The sequence below is a fragment of the Mustela nivalis genome (genome assembly GCF_964662115.1).
Source record: "Mustela nivalis genome assembly, chromosome: 8".
Classification (NCBI taxonomy): Eukaryota; Metazoa; Chordata; class Mammalia; order Carnivora; family Mustelidae; genus Mustela; species Mustela nivalis.
Window position 1 is genome coordinate 36,495,250 of NC_139027.1, and position 19,896 is coordinate 36,515,145.

The 19,896-nt window shown below is 41.2% G+C and overlaps 2 protein-coding genes across 3 annotated transcripts in view; one reads left to right on the plus strand and one right to left on the minus strand.

The window, feature by feature from the left end:
• ZC3H6 (zinc finger CCCH-type containing 6) overlaps positions 1-6,202 on the plus strand; it is a 53,999-nt gene extending 47,797 nt beyond the window's left edge. For both annotated transcript variants that reach the window (XM_082746576.1, XM_082746577.1), the window contains exons 11-12: positions 200-433; positions 3,739-6,202. In XM_082746576.1, the coding sequence (XP_082602702.1) occupies positions 200-433; positions 3,739-5,207 (1,703 nt within the window). In that variant the 3' untranslated portion in view covers positions 5,208-6,202. The remainder of the gene's footprint in view (positions 1-199; positions 434-3,738) is intronic.
• Positions 6,203-17,180: 10,978 nt separating this feature from the next.
• The window catches only part of LOC309870854 (uncharacterized protein), a 28,595-nt gene continuing 25,879 nt past the window's right edge, over positions 17,181-19,896 (minus strand). The window contains exons 7-8 of the mRNA XM_082743414.1: positions 18,859-18,976; positions 17,181-17,344 (exon numbers count right to left, since the gene is read on the minus strand). Coding sequence (XP_082599540.1) covers positions 17,198-17,344; positions 18,859-18,976 — 265 coding nt within the window. The 3' untranslated portion in view covers positions 17,181-17,197. The remainder of the gene's footprint in view (positions 17,345-18,858; positions 18,977-19,896) is intronic.

The following is a 19,896-nucleotide window of genomic DNA, read 5'->3' on the forward strand; positions in this document are numbered from 1 at the left end:
CCCCTGCCTCTCCCCTCAATGCTCTCTTTCTCTAAAATAAATAAAATAATATCTTTTAAAAAACATTTACAATCACATAGTAATATGGTAATTAAATGTAGTTACTATTAAAGCTTCAATTTCTTGTAACTGACCGTGGCACTCTCTAGTGGAGTTCGGTGCTAAATCAGTATCTGTGTTTTCTGTGTTATGTGTATAGATGGGATGTGGCATGTTGACTTTGCCCAGCATCAGCCTCCCATTGTTCAAGACTCCCCTAACCGTGGGAGTGGATCTGATGGCAGCAGCAACACGACAGGCCACGGCCCCCTGCCTGCTCCAGGCCTCCTCCCTGCAGTGCAGAGAGCTCTTTTTGTCAGACTTACTCAGAAGTACCAAGAAGAAGATGAACCAAGCAGCACCCAACCTCAAAGGGCACCAAGCAAGGACGAAGGTGTGTCAGTTGTTATGGTAGTATCTTACTTTGGAATTACCCAGTTCCTGAAATGCCCTTGAATAGGTTAAAATTTGAAAAATAAGTTCCTTTGAACTATCTATTCTACTTCCAGCTTATCTTGTAGCTTCTATCTGCTTGGAATTGGTCATGGTTTCCAGAGTCATTAATGCTTTAGTACTTAATTGCAAAGAATTTTACCTGAAGCAGTGAGTAGATCGGAAGCTATAGTGTGAGGCCTGGCTGAAGCCTTTTATGGAAGAAGGAAATAAAACGGGAACCAGACATCTTCCAGTGCAGAAATTTTGACTTCTAGCCTAAGTTTAAAATGATTCAGTTATTAGAGTTTTTATGGGCATAGGTTGTATTCTACTATATTATGAAGGAATATTATTTTTAACATAAAAGATTATGTGGAAACCTCAAGTTTACCTTAGTATTTTTGATATTGATAAGTATATAACAGTTACTTAATTCAGTTGAGGAGAGAAAGCTTAACACATCCAGTTCTTCTTATGAATTACAAAATTGATATGTTTGCCCACTTTCTTGTGTGTGTGTATTTTTTTTTAAATTAAGCAAATTGCATGGCCGACATGGGGCTCAAACCCACGACCCAAGGCCAGGAGTCTCGTGCTCCTCCAGCTAAGCCAGCCAGGTGCCCATTGGCCTACTCTTAAGCATAAAATTTATAAATATGTAAAACTGGGTAACATTAGGTAGCTACAAGCTATTATATAAACATCTGTTACCTTTTCAAAGAAGGTAGCATTAACACTTCATTTATTTAACATCACAGGGAAATTAGGGATTCCTAATAAATTAGTTTTCTATACAATTTATGTTTGCTTCTTAAAGTGCTTAAACTTAAAAAAAAATTTTAATGATTATCTTTCTATAAAGTCTTAGATTTACATTTTCATAAATAAGAAAATTTACAGTTTTTCTGGATATAAAATTTTGTACTATAGTAATATAATTGGTGATGTTTTATGAAGGTTTTTTCTCTGTGTCCAGAAAAAATCTTGAATGGCTAGGTTTCTTTAAGAATTTAAATTCAGTTAATTAACATATAGTGTATTATTAGTTTCAGAGGTAGAGTTCGGTGGTTCATCAGTTGTATATAACACCCAGGGCTCATTATATCATGTGCCCTCCTTAATGCCTGTTACCCAATTACCCTGTCCTCCCCACTCCCCTCCCCTCTGGCAGCCCTGCTTTTTTCCTGTGACTAAGAGTCTCTTACGGTTTATCTCTCTGATTTCATCTTGTTTTATTTTTCCCACCCTTCTCCTGTGCTCCTCTGTTTTGTTTCTTAAATTCCACATATGAGTGAGATTATATGATAATTGTCTTTAGCTGATTGATTTATTTCACTTAGTATAATACCCCGTAGTTCCGTCCACATCATTATAAATGGTAAGATTTCATTCTTTTTGATGGCTAATAGTCCATGGTGTGTGTGTGTGTGCGCATGCCATTTCCTCTTTATCCTTCATCTGTCAATGGACATCTGGGCCCTTTCCACAGCTTGGCTATTGTGGACATGCTGCTATAAACATTGGGGTGCAGGTGCCCCTTTGGATCACTACATTTGTATCTTTGGGTAAATACCTAGTAGTGAACAGCTAGATTTTTGTGTGTGTGTTCATGTTCATTTTTATAAATTGTAATGCCCTTATAATTTTAATCTCTCCTTTGATAAAAAGATGAAAAAGCTGTTAACTGTCATTTCTTATCTAATATCTCCTTTTCATTGGCCTACCCATTGATCTGCTTTCCTTCTCATTCCAGAAATGATTGAAGATGGCTTAGGAAATATATTGATAAGAAAGGCAAACTAAAATAGCATCTTCCTTTTGTAGGTCAGATTTGGATCATCTTACATATTTGGATCAAGTAACAAATTCTGTGAGAAATGAATTGCTATGCAGAAATATTTAAAATAATGGCAGCAGGTTAAAGTGAATCACTAGTTCAGCTTTGGTCTTCCTAAGATCAAAGAGAGGAAGAAAAGAGATCTAGTGTCTAGATGTAGTTTTTTCTGACACTGACATTGAAATATGAGTGCAACTTTTTTCCATTGGGTTGGGGTACCTGGCTGCCTGAGTCAGTGGAGCGTAAGACTCTTGATGCTTGGGGTTGTGAGTTCAAGTCCCACTTTGGATGGAGAGATTCCTTAAAAAGAAAACTTTAAAAACAAGCCAAAACTTTTTTCCACTGTGGTATATAGTCTGTATGATTTTAAGCCATAATTCCACCCTAAATATCAATGCCTGTTTTGTAACTCTGTTCAAACTATATGTGTAACACTGAAATTATGTGTAGTAGAAACGTGCTAGTGAGCAGTGAGATGAGTTAAATGAGAATATGCCCAATATTCTATTAATCCATGACATTCTAGGACACGTGTGTGTGTGTGTGTGTGTGTGTGTGTGTGTGTGTGTGTGTGTATGTTACCAAGTCAGAGTCAACATATGTATGTTTTTTTTTAACATGTGTATGTTTTAATGGAAAGGAAGGACTGTCTCCTGTAGCATCAGTTCATAATCCCTGCTGTACTACTAGAAAGAATACCTCTGACAGTTAAGCTTCTTAACAGGGTGTCTAACACACTAGGGTTAAATATAAACCTTTAGGAATACGGCCCAAAGTGTTCCCATAAAGTTAAAGTATATAAATTTCAGGTTGTTAGTTTTGTTATTTTTACTTTAAAATGTTTAAATAGCTAATATATTCACATATGTCAAACATCTAGAAATATAATAAGCTATAGATGAAAAATCTCTACCTCATCTCTCATTTGCTTGTTTCCCAATGCTCCCTTAATCAGTACTTCATTGTTTTGTTTTCTTTCCAGATTTTTAAAAAACATTGCATCCTTGTTATCTCAATAAATCCAGAGCTATGAAGCTTAAGTATTACTTAAATTAAAGAGATCCAAAACATTTTAGTATTCTTTCCCAAGAGTATTTTCCCTCCTTCCCCAACTCTATCATGCCACACATACTCTTAAGTTCCCTTTTGGCCAATCCGAATAAAAGGTCCTGACTTCTCCCTGACCAGAAGGACGCTACACGTATTCTAATATCACACCTCTTTCTCTATAGAGTATGATGACTGAATTGATTATGGTCATTCCGCATCTAATTTTATTCCAGTGTTGAAACTCTGGCATTTCTCTGATGCATTTTCTTGAAGTTAGACTACACTTTTTCTAGAAATATTGCATGTTTTTCGATTATCTTAATTAAGGTAAAATATGAATGCTTCATTCTTTACAATAAGTTTTTATCTGCATTTAGATGATACTGTTAACTGGTATTCCAGTAGTGAAGAGGAAGAAGGAAGCAGTGTGAAGTCAATACTGAAAACATTACAGAAACAAACAGAAACTTTAAGGAATCAGCAACAGCCTTCCACAGACCTCAGCACTCCTACTGACCCAAGACTCGCTAAAGAGAAAAGCAAAGGAAACCAAGTTGTTGACCCTAGACTTAGGACTATCCCAAGGCAAGACGTGAGAAAATCCTCTGAGTCTGCCCCACTGGATCTTAGACTAGCATGGGATCCCAGGAAATTGAGGGGGAATGGAAGTGGTCACATAGGATCGTCTGTTGGTGGAACAAAATTTGATTCGCATCATGCAAATCCCAGCTCTGTCAAACACAAAAGAGGAGATGATGATGATGAAGATACAGAAAGAGAATTGAGAGAAAAAGCTTTCTTAATACCTTTGGATTCTTCCCCTGGCATAATGCTCCAGGATCCGAGGTCACAGCTGAGGCAGTTCAGTCACATTAAAATGGATATTATCCTAACCAAACCCAATTTTGCAAAACACATCGTGTGGGCTCCAGAAGACTTACTTCCAGTCCCTTTACCTAAACCTGACCCAGTATCTTCAATCAATTTACCTCTGCCCCCTCTTATAGCTGACCAGAGGCTCAGTAGGTTGTGGAATACAAAAAGCGATCTTCATCAGAATACAGTGCCCACTGATTCAAAATCAGCAGCCAAAGCCAAAGTGAACACCGCAAACAGAGAAGGCTACCTAGAACAATTTGGAGACTTACATAGTTCAGGAAGTAAATTAGGAGATCCTAGGCTGCAAAAAAATTTTGATCCTAGACTTCATAGACTGCACAGTACAGAGTCTCACCCAGCGGTTATGAAGGACTCACATACATTAAAGGGCACCCCTCACTTAGCCAGATCTAACCTTGCTTCGTCGCAGCCCTCAGGGGCCGTGACTAGCAGTTCCGGGCCGGGGGCCTTGCCTCCATATGCCCCTAAACTCTCCTCTTCAGCTGGCCTTCCCCTGGGAACCCCAAGTTCAGTTCTTAGTGGCATTAGTTTGTATGACCCTAGGGAGCATGCTTCATCATCTGCGTCAGAGCTAGCAGCAGAAAATACAGAGAACCCGAAAAAAAGTGGTGGTTTAAAAAGTAGTGACAAAAATGAGCCTTCTCCTGGAGAAGCAGTCCTGCCACAGAAAACCAGTGCAAATGTGGAAGTCGCCGTGGATGGGCCGGCTGACCCACAGGCAGACACCCTCAAGAGTCCTGGTACAGTTCAGGTCCCAGCAGTGCACAGTCTTCCTATTCAGGCATTAACAGGCTTAATTAGACCGCAGTACAGCGATCCAAGGCAGTCCAGGCAGCCAGGGCATACGAGTCCCACCCCGGAAAGTGATCCCAGTAGAGAACCAGATGACAAATCTCTGAAAGAGGTTTTTAAAACTTTTGATCCGACTGCTTCACCATTTTGTTAGCTATAGTGTAATTAAGCAATTCTTTTCACTCTGTGACTATTGCAGTCCTCTGCTGTTTTGTAACTGGTTTACCTCTATAGTTTATTTATTTTTAAATTATAAATACTTTTCAGCTGCTAGTATCAGAACCACATGAAGTTATATCCTCTAAAGCCTGTGGTATTTTATATAATATTTTTATAACTTTAAGAGACTGTAGTAATTGACATAGAAACCTATATATCATGTTAGCTTCGGTAAAAGTACTTTTATCGTAAATAACCCATCATGAACTTGACACTCTGCCCAAATATATGCCAGTCGTCTTTCATAATCAATGTTTAGATAAATGATTACCACTTTTATATGGTTGTTAGTTTCAAGCAATATGATGTACATTACTTTTGAGCAACAGTATTTTGACTAGGATCTTCTCTGTTTGTCAACAGAACTGATTAATATGTAATGCTAACTGCTAACTAAAATGTAAAATGAAGTAAAGAAAACATTTTTAAAATTACAATCAGCAGAGCAGTTTGTGTTTAAGGGCATCACTTTTATTAGTATTGGCAATATTGTGTAAATGAAGCATTTGAATGTCATATCTTTTAAAAGTATTTTACTGCATACTGTATCATAGAAGTTGGAGATACATAGATTGTTTTTGCTAAAATGAAATATTCCCCAAGTTCTCTAACATAACTTTTTAAATTTAATTTTCATATTAAATAGTTATGAGTTCTTGCTGTGTTACATTGTGATGTTTATGTGTCTCAATGTTTTTGTCGTTAGCAGCATAATTTATATTACGTTTTCAAATGATATAGCTGCAATAATTGTATTCATCATGACTTTGGTAATTTTTAACAAACTTTTAAAAGATCCAGTGACAGTCTGTAGTGATTATTGCATTGGTAATGTTTTAAATGTCCAGGTTCTATATTTTAAATAGCAAGAAAACACAGAGATGGTATAATCAACTGTATATGGCTACCAATAAAGAATCTCTTTCAGATATCTCCTGACTGGCATTCTGTAACAGAAGAGACTGCCTGGTATTTTAAGTATTTAATGTCCTCATAGTTGGAAATTTCTTAAATTGATTAGAAATTTCATTTTTATGAAAAATAATTTGTATTCATTCTTGTGTCTTTTTTGCAGTATATAAGTAATGGCAGCCCTATTTGTTTTATACAGATTTATAACGGAAAGTAAGTATTACACTCATATTCATATCTTGAACTAGATGTGTGTGACCATGTTTGCTGGTAATGGCTCCGATAAGTAAGTTGAGATGGAGCATTTCACTATAAAAGATAATGGAAGTAAAGGAAATTGGTCCTTGGATGAAAATAGCTATGCTTGAGAAGTGATTTTAGAAATTTACGGCAAAATATTTCTGTGGGAACCTAACATTCAGCTAGCATATGATTTAATATTAATACATATTTTTCTATTCCCCCTTTTTTTTTTTTTTTGCTTTGATTCCATACTTAAATGATGTTGCAGCTAAGTGAACAGGAACTCTGCTCACAATGAACTAAGGAGTTCATTGTGTTCTAAGTGGAAGGACAGTTGTTCAAGGGGATGCGAATTTATACTTTATACTTTGGTTACATTGTTGCCTAAAATGGCTCTGGATAACATTTTTGGGTTTAAAAAATGTACTTTAAAGCGACCATAGAAAGTATTTTCTGATTTACTGTCCACATGAACTTTTATTGTTAATTGAAAAGTAAATAAATGGTAAAACTGACAGAAAAAAGTTGTGTGTGTGTATATACACACATACACTTCTATGCATACAAATATATAATATTTATCAGGAAAAAAATCAGTAAAATTGCTGAATTATAGTAATTAAATTGAAATTTTTTAGCGAATCTTTAATTCCCCCATATATTTTATAATTACATTAAGTAATAATGTTCATATTTTAAATATCATACAAAAAGATAATTTGGCTTGTTAAAGATCCAAATAGAATCCAAATCCTTAACAGAAGATCCTTTTTTACTTAAGAGAGATGTTGAAAGATTATTAAAAAATAAGGTTTAAAAATGAATGCAAATTATCATGTCCATTTGTTCAATATTCTTGAGTCTCTATTATGTCAGCTAGTGTCTTAGAGGCTATTTTATAAGAAAGTGTGGGCATGGTTTCAAATTTAACAATATATTTTATATGAAAATGTATTATTTATGTTTAAAATAATGATTTTAATTTGTGGTCTTTTTTAATTGAGATAACTTTAGCTTAGGAGGTAATCTATTGTATCCTGTCAGTTTCGATTATTTTAATCTTCTTTTTTTCTTTTTCTCACCAAAATTTAATAAGTAGCCCTTTTTCCTGATGAATGAGGTCTTCTTTAAGATGAATCGGTATTTGTTAGAATCCATGTAAGTTGATTCACACTAGCACACTGGAAAATACTTTGTGTCCCTGTTTTTATAAGCCAAACATTTACAGGTAACAGAAATAACTTGTGCTCTAGAAGAGTCTTGATGAGATTCATTGATTGAGGTGTAACTTAACTATTCATACTGATTTATGACATAAGGTTTATACCTGTTTACTGTGCTGTCAAGTAGAGTGGGATATATCAGTGTGTTAAATTGGATACCCAGGTGACCACAATTTAGTTTGGGCAACTACTTTCCCACATTTTATATTTAGTTTTTGCTCCAAACTCCTGTCTCTGGAGCTTTCCCAGTTAGGACCTCATTCTGAACCTAAAAGTAAACCAAATACTGGAGTGATTTCAAATTCTGCTTCAGCAATTATGTCTGCTTCTGTAGGGACCCCGGTGTTACCCAGCTGCGTGTGCCAAACCCCGGAATTAGGTTGCAACTGAAGTAGCCTAATGATGGGATGATGTTTGCTTCAGTTTCTGTGTGTCTTTTACCCTACCATAAGGACTAGTTTTCCTTGCTTGTCCTGCTTATTTTTAGAGTGGAAGAACAGTTGATTAGTAAAGAAATCCTGTATAAGTGTACATATAAGCCACTTCACTCAATTAATTGGAAGAAATAGAGGAAAAGAGGAGAACTCAGGAGGGCTGGTGGCCTAAACATAATAAATTCATATTCTTGTTCTGAAGTGATTTGTAGGTGTTTTTTCTCAATGTCCAGTTCCTTATCTGTGAAATGGGTATAATTTTGACTGCTCACAGACTTGCTGTAAGGAGTGAATGAATTATAAAAGTGTTTTTAAATGTAAAATTGGTTTATAACTTTTATGGACATAAACATTACACTTCCACTAGGGTGCATTAAGCTGTACAAATTCCAAATAACATGATTTGTGTGGTTTACCAATTTTATGTTGTTTCAGATGATATATATTGAAGACACAATAGGATTGCGTGAGAAGTTGTTTTAGAGAATACGAACCCATCAAGTTAGCAATTCCCTTTAACATTTTGTGTGTTGTTAGTAAGACATAGGACTTTCGTAATTTATAGCTGTATGGACTTGTAGTGTCTGTGCAAGATCTGACTGCCCATTTTATTCAAGTTGGATATTGATGGAGGGTTAAAAATGCTATGACAGTCCATATTGCATGGTGTATTTGCTTCAATTATAGCATGTATCGTATAGGCAGAGTGGCCAGTGTATTCATTATAAAAGCCATTAGCTCTTAGAAACATTAGAGATGTTTACTCCCACTTCTTAGTGTACATTTCTGCTAGCACATGACATGGAGATCTTTTGGAGTGACTATTTGTTTTGATAAAGGTATTGTTTTCCTTTGGTTCATGGCAACTTAAAGTCTGAAAGTTCCTAGGGACCTAGATGTGAGGTCTTGTCAAAATCTTCCCAATTGCACAACACAAAGTCAAGGTAGAGATGCTCTTCCTGAGTTTACCCTTCTGGGCTTGAGGGCTACATCTCAGAGAGGTGGTCTGTGCGGAAGACGCAGACTTGGGCGTGGTCTGCAGGCAAGTGGTCCATTGATAGGGCCCCTGCAAACTTCAGGAACTGGGCTTTTGTGGATATCTAAAATGAAGAGTTGTAAATTGTCTTTTCAGAAGTAGGTTGGCAGCTCTTGATCATATTTATGGTCAAAATTAAATCTAGTAGAGTATGTAAGTCACTAGTAAATAATTAGTTTAAATAAGGCTTAGTTAGGAAATGTAAGCTTTAACAAAATGTAACCGAACAGGGCTTGACGGTTTAAAGCTGTTTTCCTCACATCTGTGTTGAGATTTGGCATTTAGGTAATGCCTTTCCTCCAAGGAGTTTAATGTGATTTATAGAACCAGTCTCAGTAGCTACTGATCACCAAGTTGCTGGGGTTTTGTTTTTGAGTATGTTCTTTATCAGCAGTATCTGCTAGCTGTAGCAGAGCCCAAATTAACCTGCTTTCCTTGGAAAGGATGCAGACCTGAGAAGGGACTTTAGGTTAATATCAACATAATATTTAGAATTTCTAATTTTTAAATAAGAAATAAAAAGCACATTTTAAATGGTATTTTATGCTTTTGGAGGCAGGGCAGTATGTGCCTCCTTGCTCTGCTGCTTCCCCACAGCAACAAGCCTGGTTCTAGGCACAGGGTGGGTGCTTTATTAATTGCTTGTTAACTGCTTCCCGACATCCATCCAAGTTTAGATTTTGATGTGGCACAGCCATTCCATGATTGTATCCAAGAGTACAATTCATAAAGTATACCTCTTGCAGTAGACACAGGAACCTACCTTCTCTCTCTCTCTCTCTCTTTGTCTCCCCTCCCCTCTCCCAACCAAACAATGCGAAGGTAGGGTTATGGCAGCTTTAATTAGGAGTTAAAAGTTTCTACAATAATTCATAACTCTAAGAATTCTCCAGACTTACAAGGTAACTTTACTCCTTCATGGTGGAAGTTTGAATTGATTGGTAATTTCTTCCTGTAGATCTATGAAGGATTCTTTCTGCAGCCAGAAAGAACTGCATAATCAGAGCCATATTTTTATTTTAAAATATATTTATCTAATTTCTCTCTTCCCATTCTCAAAATATCAGCCACAATTATGAAGTTATGCCTACCCTAGTGAATTTCCAATAGCATTTAATTTTTTTTTAAATCCCAACACCTTGAATGGTAATTTACCCTTTAAAGTCATGACTTGGACTCTACATTGGGTCTTGTGTGTTCCTTAATACCATTCGTTTGCCTTTGGAATAGAACTGTCACATGTTACAGTGGGCAAAATCATTGTGGGCACAGAGAAAAATCTATTTCTTCAAACAAGATTGTGAGTTCTTAGACTAGTATTTTATAGTCTTGTTTATCCTTGAATCTCTTGTTTTTAAGACTTTGAATTTGTTAGGAAAGAGTTAATATATAGCTAACTAGAGCATTTTAGAAAAATATTAGCTCTGTGAATTACCAGGCCCCATACTTCCTGGTTCATTACTGATTTTAATACCTCTGTGAGGGTATTAAGGTTAAGAGGAGCAGTAGAATTTGCATTAGCTATTATTATTTTGTCAGAGGTCTAATACATAGTTTATTGTAAAAGAATTAAATATATAGAGACCCAAATAAAAAAATCTAGCCATGTTCCCAAACCTCCATTTTGAGCAATATTTTAGTGTTAGTTGTCAGTGATAGACTATACATTTTATATGCTTTTTAAATAGAGAAAGTGAAAAATTATAAACTAATCATTATTACAAGAGGTTTTTGTCCACCTCTGTTTTACAGACGTTTGCCCTCCAGTTGTTTGAGAGGAAGTCAAATAAGAGAGGAGAATATCTTTTCAAGAGGTGGAATGATATTTCCTTATAAAAGTGACAATCAAGTAGTAGTCATTTGTATACTTACTTGCCAAAGTTTTAAAAAGGTTTTTACATTCCTGACCCTAAATCCCCTGCTCCCCCACCCAGTATTCAGAAAGGGCTCAGCATAGATCCAGGTTTCCAGGGCCCAGATAATTTTGGTTTTAGTCCAGGGCTTCTATGCCTGCACTTGGCAAAGGCATGGGTGGCACTTGTGTCCTAGGATGCAGTGTGTGCCAGGGGGCAGGGGGAGGATGTTCTATGTCCAGGCTTAGGACCATCCATTTTCTGTCAGACCCACAAGCACCATCTGTGGGCTAAAATGCAGGTTAAACCTATTGAGAATGAGGTGGGATTTTAAAGCAAAAATTTTTAGTGGTATTATTTCAATTCCCCAAGTTGTATCTCAAATGTTGGGGAAATGCTGCCTTGACTGTTTCACTTTGCAAGGTTTTAGTAGATACCAATTTAGTAAATTAACTGAACTGTCAATCTCCTCCCTGTTCAAAAGATACCAGCAGGGTATATTTTGCTGAATTGATAAATTATTCTACTTAAGAACTAAGAAATCATTTGGTAAAATCAGGAATATTATTTCTTCTCATTTACTAATAACTTTCCAAGTTATGTTCTGTTGTTGCAAGTTTCTGTAATTTTTTTCTGTGACACCTTTCTATCGTCTGACTTTAAATAAAAATGTTTCTGATAATATCTGTCTGGCACTGTGTTGCTTTTCTTTAACAAATCTTTATCATTTAAAGACAGAATACAGGGGCACCTGGGTGGCTCAGCTGAATGAGCGTTTGATTCTTGACTTTGGCTCAGGTCATGATCTCAGGGTCCTGAGATCAAACCCCATGTCAGCTCTGTGCTCAGCCAGGAGTCTGCTTGAGAATCCCCCCTCCCCTCCAGCTCATGCATGCTCTTGCTGTCTCTCGCTCTCTAAAATAAATCTCAGGGAACCTGGGTGGCTCAGTTGGTTAAGCATATGCCTTCAGCTCATGTCAGGATCCTGAGGTCCTGGGATTGAGCCCCGCATCAGGCTACCTGCTTAGTAGGGAGTCTGCTTCTCCCTCTCCCTCTCCCCTCCCACTTGTGCTCTTTCTCTCTCTCTCTCTCTCTCTCAAATAAAATCTTTAAAAAATAATAAAAGATACAGAATACAGGGGAGCATGTACTCATATAAGAACCTAGAAATGGGGCCTATTGCAGGCCTTCCTAAAAACGGGATGGCAGTCCTTCAACATACCGTTAGTACACAAAGATTATGCTTCACTTAGCCACACAGATTAATAATATCTAAAGTCCTATTTCCTGATGCTGCCTTCATTCTGATATGCAAGCAGCTTGTACGTTAGCTTACATTAATTTTCAGCTAAAGGAAAATAAACCTCCAAGAGGTTGCTGGCAAATGGTCTGCTTAGAGCAGAGCAGGAGCTCTTCGGGACCAGAGTAGAACAAATCTCATTGCAGAGGAAGGAATGGGGTTTGCCCTTCCCTTCCAGATCAGGAGCAACAAAGAACTCACTGATCTTGCATCCCTCAAAGGTCTGGAAGCCTCATCAAAAGAGGTTTTCTAGCTTCTATTCTAGAACATTCGATGGTCAAGGAAACATTATCTCGAATAAGGAGGCCTAGCAGATTCCCGGATTTAGTTATTGAGCAACTCCATGGAAAGGTCTTTTTTGAGAGCTGGCCGTCTGGTCCTGGCACACACTACCCTGAGCGTCGAACCCTGGGCAAGTGAGGACTTCCCTGAGCTTCACTTTCCTCATCGACAAAATCGGGATCCATCAGTCATTGAAGAAAGACTGTTTGAACACGTAGCATATGCTATTAGGTGTTGGGTTACAGAGATGGGTAGGATGGACGGCTTTTCTAGCCTACATTTCCCCAGAGAAAAATGTAATGGAAACCCAGTCTGCAAAATGAATACAAGTGGAGACATTCTGGCTGAAGTTGGGGTGGCATGCTGGATCCAACATGCACATCACCTCAAAGGAACAGGAACGCCTGTGAGAGCCCTCATCTAAATCCCTCCCCCCACAATGGCAACCTTCTCATTGTAAAATTTAGCTATCACGTTGCCACTCACTGCCTTAAAAACCCTCCAGGATTTCCCTCATCTGCACCAAAAAGTCCAAACTCGGTGGCTTGGCAGTCCAGGCTCTTTTCCTGATGACTTCCTTCCTCTTGCTGTCACAACGCTGGGTCAGCAGAGGATGAATTGTCCTCTCCGTGAATGAGCTGGAAGTTTGTCCTCTGTTGCACCGTGAGCTCTTTTTCTATTTGCCTCTATCTCCCTGGGACAAGGGATGACACAGGCTCTGTTCCCCAGGAGGAGCTCCGTCAGTAATCGCTGGGAACGAAACAGATCAGGATTCCAAATCAGAGGCCTTTATCCATATAGGTGGCACACTCCCAGGTCACACAGCCTTTTCACAAGTCTACAGAAATGTTTGAGACTTGAAAAAGAATTTCAGTTTCAAAATGCTATAAGCAACTGTAAAAGTGAAATGTTTAATTTTGAAAGCAAAGTTATCAAATATTTTCATGTTTATAATGAATAATTATACAAGTATCTATTTTACACATACGTATAAGCACATCCATAAATGTATGTATGCGCACACACAGTGTGGAAGGAAGATGGGTGCTCTGATGACGCTAGAGTGAGTTCTTAAGAAATGAGAGTACTTAGAGGTCAACATGGGGCCCTGCTTCCAATCCAGAATTGAAAACCAAGAAATATCCTGGAAGGGAGGAAACTGGGCTTATTCTATAAACCTGGATCTTCACTAGGGTTAATTATATATCTGCATCAGCAAGAAAAATGGTGCGTCTATCTGCACAGCTTTCTGTGCTTTGTGCATAGCCTGTTGAACAGGAAGATATTTTAGCTCGTTGTAAAGAACTACACATGCTTTATGTATTCATGCAAATAGGAAGCGCCTTGTCTGTCAGGCTCAGCAGTGGGGCCCTGGGGAGTCAGACTGGGGCAGATGGGCCTGGAGTTCACAGCGGAACGGAGGAGCCTGAGGCGCAGTAAACATGGAGTTCCAGGGCTCTGAGCGCCATCTCTCAGGGCTGCTGCGCCCAAGGGTGCTGGGGGAAGGACACAGCGGCCAGCCTCCTTCTCTTCCTGAGAGGAACTTGGCCTGCACTTGTTTCAACCCCTTCAGGGCCGGACAGCTGAGTCTGCCCGCCATCTGGAGGCCATGCCGAGTAACGGCTCACGGAGCGAGTACCGAATCCATCCCCACCCCCGTCTTCCGCAACACGGAAGGCTCTGGGCTCTGGGCTTGGTCTTAGGGGTGAACTGATTAGACCCACACCAGACAGATCCCAGCCTGCGGCAAGATTCACCCCGGCTTCACCCCACCCCCAAGTTGGTAACTCCCTCACACGCCTTTCCAAAAGCCACCCCTCCCGAGTGTCTGGAGCCCCCCGGAGAAGGGCCCTCTGCCTCCTCACTGTGACCCTGAAGGGGTCTCCCTGAGGAGACAAGCCTGGCCTCCCAGGGCTGCTGCTGCTTCAGCGGGGACTAAAGGGCGGGCTGCAGGCTGACTCCTCATTCTTGCTCTGTCCCCTGTCCTCAGAAAGAGATTTGACGCTGCAAATCAGAGAGGTGAAATGGCAACAAGGGGGAGCCTGGAGTGGCCTGGTGTCAGGAGCGCTGAACCTCGGACTCTTGATCTCAGCTCAGGCCTTGATCTCAGGGTTATGAGTTCAAGCCCTGTATGGAGCTCCACACTGCTACTTAAAATAATAAAATAAAATAAAATGGCAACAGTGCGGGGTAGAGAATAGGGGGAGATGGGGTGGGACAAAAGTCATAAAAAGGCCCCGCCAACCAAGGGGAAAACTACAGAGAGGAGGCCCACGGAGGAGAGAGTGTGAAGTCAACAACTCCGGGAGACTGAGTTCTGCGAAGAGCCCACTGCATCTGGCACATCGGAAAAACAATGAAAAACGAAGCCAGATTTTTGAAGAATTAGTGGATAGTACAGAAACAAAACAGGAGGGAGACTATTATTTAAAGGAACTTGGTTCTGAATAGCAGGAGAACATCCAGGGAATGTTTCTGAAAAAAAAAGAGACGTGAACATGAGCCAGAGAAAAGGTAGTTCAGAAAGAGAAGTGAGTACTTCTGCTGGCCGAGATGGAGTATCAGAGACCAAGTCCGTGCACACACACCCCATCCGGAGGCACAAAACCACCGGATGAAAACGTACAAAACCAGTAGCCTCAGCCTTGGACCCCAGGCAGCACAGAACAGTTGTCCCTAAGAAACAAATCCAACAGGCAAATTCACACTCCTAGTTGCCAGTTTCAACAACCCCCTCCCAAAATCGATGGAAAAAGTAGAGGGAACATCAGGGAGGACATTCTTACCTAGAACACATGGAACGTTTATCAAGACAGACTCTAAGCCAGGCCACAAAACAAAGTTTAAAAAAACTTAAAAGGATTCGAATAACACAAAGAATGTTTCTGACCGGGGCGCCTGGGTGGCTCAGTGGGTTAAATCCTCCGTCTTTGGCTCAGGTCATGGTCCCAGGGTCCTGGGATGGAGCCCTGCATCTGGCTCTCTGCTCAGCAGGGAGCCTGCTTCCTCCTCTCTCTCTGCCTGCCTCTCTGCCCACTTGTGATCTCTGTCTGACCAATAAATAAATGAAAAAATCTTTTAAAAAAATAAAGAAAGAATGTTTTCTGACCACGAAGGAATCAAATCAGAAGTCAAAACAAAAATATTGGAATCCTACCCCCCGTCAAATACTCTGAAACTAAACAACACAATTGCAAATAATTCGTGGGTCCACAAAGAATTCAAAAGGGAAATTAGAATGCATAATGAGAAAGAAAACAATAAAAGTTGGAGGACAATCCTAAAGTCATGCTTAGAAATTAGAGCACTAAAAGCTTATGTTAGAAAGGAACAGAGGCGCCTGGGTGGGGCAGTCAGTTAGGAGTCCAACTCTTGATTTCTGCTCAGGTCATGATCTCAGGGCCGTGGGATAGAGCCCCGCATCAGGCTCAGGCTCCGCGCCAGCAGGCAATCTGCTTATCCCTCTCCTACTGCCCCTCCCTCAGCTCGTGCTCTCTCTCTCTCTCTCAAATAAATAAAATCTTCAAAAAAGAAAAGAACACTACAGAACCACAATCCCCCCTTCCCCATTCAGAAACTTGAAAAGGAGAACAGGTTAAGCCCAAAGTCATGATAAGAAAAGAAATAGTAAACAGAAGGAATCCATGAAGTAGAAAACATAAATCTAAGAGAGAAAGTCAATAAAACTAAAAATTGGTTATTTAAAAACGCACATAAAATGGAGAAATCTCTACATCAATCTTTCAGAAGAAAACATCAGAGGAAATCTTATGACCTACGTGCTGCAAAGAGCCCTTGGGAGCTGGAAAGAGTTACATCACAGTCATCATGCTGAAGGAAAGAAGCCAGAGGGGAAAGAAAGAATGTTACTACGGGATCCCAGGTTTATAAATATCCTAGAGAATGTGGGGCACCTGGGTGGCTCAGTGGGTCAAGCCTCTGCCTTCAGCTTGGGTCATGATCCCAGGGTTCTGGGATCCAGCCCCGCATTGGGCCCCCCGCCACCCTGCCGCCTGCCTCTCTGCCTACTTGTGATCTCTCTCTGTCAAATAAATAAATAAATAAACTGTAAAAAAAAAAAAATCCTAGAGAATGCTAACTGATCTTCACACAACAACGCCAGCAGCCCTTGTAGGGACCCCATCCCAGGCTAAGACCACCTCAGCTTTCCCGTACCTTGAACTCGACCGACCTCCCCAGTCTAGCCTATGTATCTTCCCGTACCCCACTTCCATATAACTGGGACTCTTCTCACTCTGCAATGCCTTAATAAGGGCTCAAGCTGATGCGGCCTGGATGTTTTCCCCCTCTTTCCACAGTCTATACTTGATGTTCCCTCTAAGCCCAGAAACAGCATTCTGCCCAGGAGGCGATCGGCCTCATGAAAGGCCCAGGGACAGTCCCCCTGAACCAGGAACGCAGCCAGGGCAACTCTCTGCAAAGCCCGGCCCCGGTCACCTGGCCCTTGCCCAACCCACCATGTCACCCTGTGACCCCACAGGCTGATTCCGCCTAAAAGGCACTCCCCACTGTGGGCGCCCATCTCAGGGTTGAGGTCCACATCGACAGAGGGTCTGACTCAGGGAATACTTCTCAGCCTTGATAAGCCTTCCTGAGCCAGGGCTGCCAGCGACAGGGGCCCTCACGCACCAGTTTTCCACAGGCCTAGCTCATCACAGTCCAGCTTTGAAATTTCTCGAAGTCGGTGCCTCAGCAGTTTTCTTCTCCACTGCACGCAGAAGGCGGCAACTTCCAATTCTTCTGGGTCTGAGGAAGGTGGTCTCAAGCCCTGGAGGAGAGAGAGGTAACTTTGGGTACTAGGGGGCACCGTGCACACTCACTGGAGCTCTGGCTTAGTTAGGGGACTCCGCTGAGAGAGGGTGGAGCTGATTTTCTGACATTCTAACCCTAATTTTTTTTTCCAGTTAATTAATTAATTTATTTATTAAACTTTACACCCAACATGGGGCTTAAACTCATGGCCCCAAGATCAAAAGTCACATGTTCTTCGACTGAGCCAGGCCAGGCACCACTGGCCCTAATTTAAAAGAGATCAAGGTTGGGTCACCCGGGTGGCCCAGCTGGTTAAGCGACTGCCTTCGACTCAGATCATGATCCCAAGTGTCCTGGGATCAAGCCCCATGTCGGGCTCCCTGCTCAGTGGGCAGCCTGTTTCTCCCTCTCCCTCTGCCTGCTACTCCCCCAGCTTGTGCTCACACACACACACTCTCTCTCTCTCTCTGTCAAGTAACTAAATAAAATTTAAAAAAAAATTTTTTTTTAAAGGTCAAGGAACTGTGTTTGAAGAGGTCTTCTGAATTAGAGCCCACTCGTTCTCTCACTCGGGAAAGAAGTGCAACAGAGCAAAGGATCCTATGTTGGTCACCATCAAAGGTTCTGAGAACGTAGCCAATTAAAGATTTCTCTCTCTATCCCAAATTCTGCCTCCTTTGGGATTTTGCTTTATTCATTTTGCTTTATGCGAATTATCCGTGGGTCTTGGGCCCATGGCCTAAGCGGAACTGGGACACAGGCGCACGCTGCCAGGACCCAGTCCCACTCTCAAGTTCTCCAGCACTCAAGCAGCCCGAGGGCTGCGCTGTGGGGTGCTGTTGTGGGGCTGGGACTATGGCCAAGCCAGCAGGGAGGGACAGACACTGCTTCCCGAGGGGCCAGGCCTGAGCTTTTCTGTCAGCATTCTTTATATCCAAGAGACTGGAGCCTATAGCTAAAATAGGCACATTTTTCAAATGTTTTACATTGGGTGTGCGTATCCTACGTGCTCTTTGTGCGTAACGGGTACTAGGTTTCCTTCAACTTAACATGAACATTCTCCTTCGATTTAGTTAGCCTCCATGCAGCAGCCCACAATTCTAGGTCAGTGGCTTCATGGAGTCAACTTTTTAAAAAATTTCAGTTGCAAGGGGCAATAGAGTGATCCAACACTTCCATCCATCTCCAAGGCTCATCACAAGGGCACGTGCAGTTTACATTTTTTTTTTTTAAAGATTTTATTTATTTATCAGAGAGAGAGGAGGAGAGAGCGAGCACAGGCAGACAGAATGGCAGGCAGAGGCAGAGGGAGAAGCAGGCTCCCTGCTGAGCAAGGAGCCCCATGTGGGACTCGATCCCAGGACGCTGGGATCATGACCTGAGCCGAAGGCAGCTGCTCAACCAACTGAGCCACCCAGGCGTCCCTGCAGTTTACATTTTAATAAATATTCCCTTCAACCGGTGAGCCTAAGCCCCGGTGCCGTGCGTGTGCAGTCTCTGCCAATGCCAGCTTTGGGGGTCAGCACCTACCCGGAGACTCGCAGCTTCCGTGGTTCTCACGGTCTTGGAGACAGCCCGCAGGAGCTGCTCTGCGTTTTCCAGCAGGAGCTCTTCAGAGGACCTGCTTCTCGCCAGCGAGGCCTTCACGCTGGAGCGTTTAGGGGAGGGAAGCAGACAACGTTACACCAGGTAAGAGGAGCGATCTCAAATACACCCATACCAGAAGGTTCTACCATTGGGAGCCTCTTCTGGAAAGCTGGGATGCCTTTTTATTGGGACTCTGAGAAGAAAATACCCCAAAGGCAAAATTTCACGTGTTACAATAAAATCTATATGTTAACACTAAAAAGCATGAACCGTATAGTACCTACAGTTCAACAAGTGTGTTTTTCTAGAAAATAATGGAAGAAAAGCAGCAGAGTGCGTGGCAACATCTCTAGATGCTGAGCAGAGCAAGAGATTTCGCACTGGATTGCATTCAGGACTTCAATGTTCTCCAAGATCACACGAATTCCATTACACCTCGATGATTTTTGTTTAAATTGCGTGTAACTGGGTTGAGTTAGACAAGCTGGCTTTCCACAAAGGCAAATACAGATGTGAAATGGACGTTCATTTAACTTTGGTAAAATCTCGAGACCTACGTGCTTTGGAAGACTGGGAGCTTGATAAATACATCTGTATTCATCATGCCTGTGGACTTTCCGTATTTCAGATGCATTGACTCTTAGAGCCCTGCTGACGTTGGAATGACCGCCCCTCCCAGGGTTTGCCACTGGCCAGAGAGAGTAAACCATTGACCCGGACACAGGCAAACCAGCCCATGCCCCAAACACTGCCTTTTTGGCACTCTCTCCCTGGAGGCTGCAGCCCCTTATCACCCCAGGGCCAGGTACCAATTAGAGATCATCTCTACATTCCTGGGGCCCCTTGAAAATACTCAATCTAACCTGTCTTAAACCTGTTTGCTTCCTTTCCCTGCCTTGCCTATTTCTTCCCACGAAAACCCCAGTACAGGCTTTCATCGTGTTTCTCCCTGGCTCCCGCTGCTTTCTGACCAACCATGGT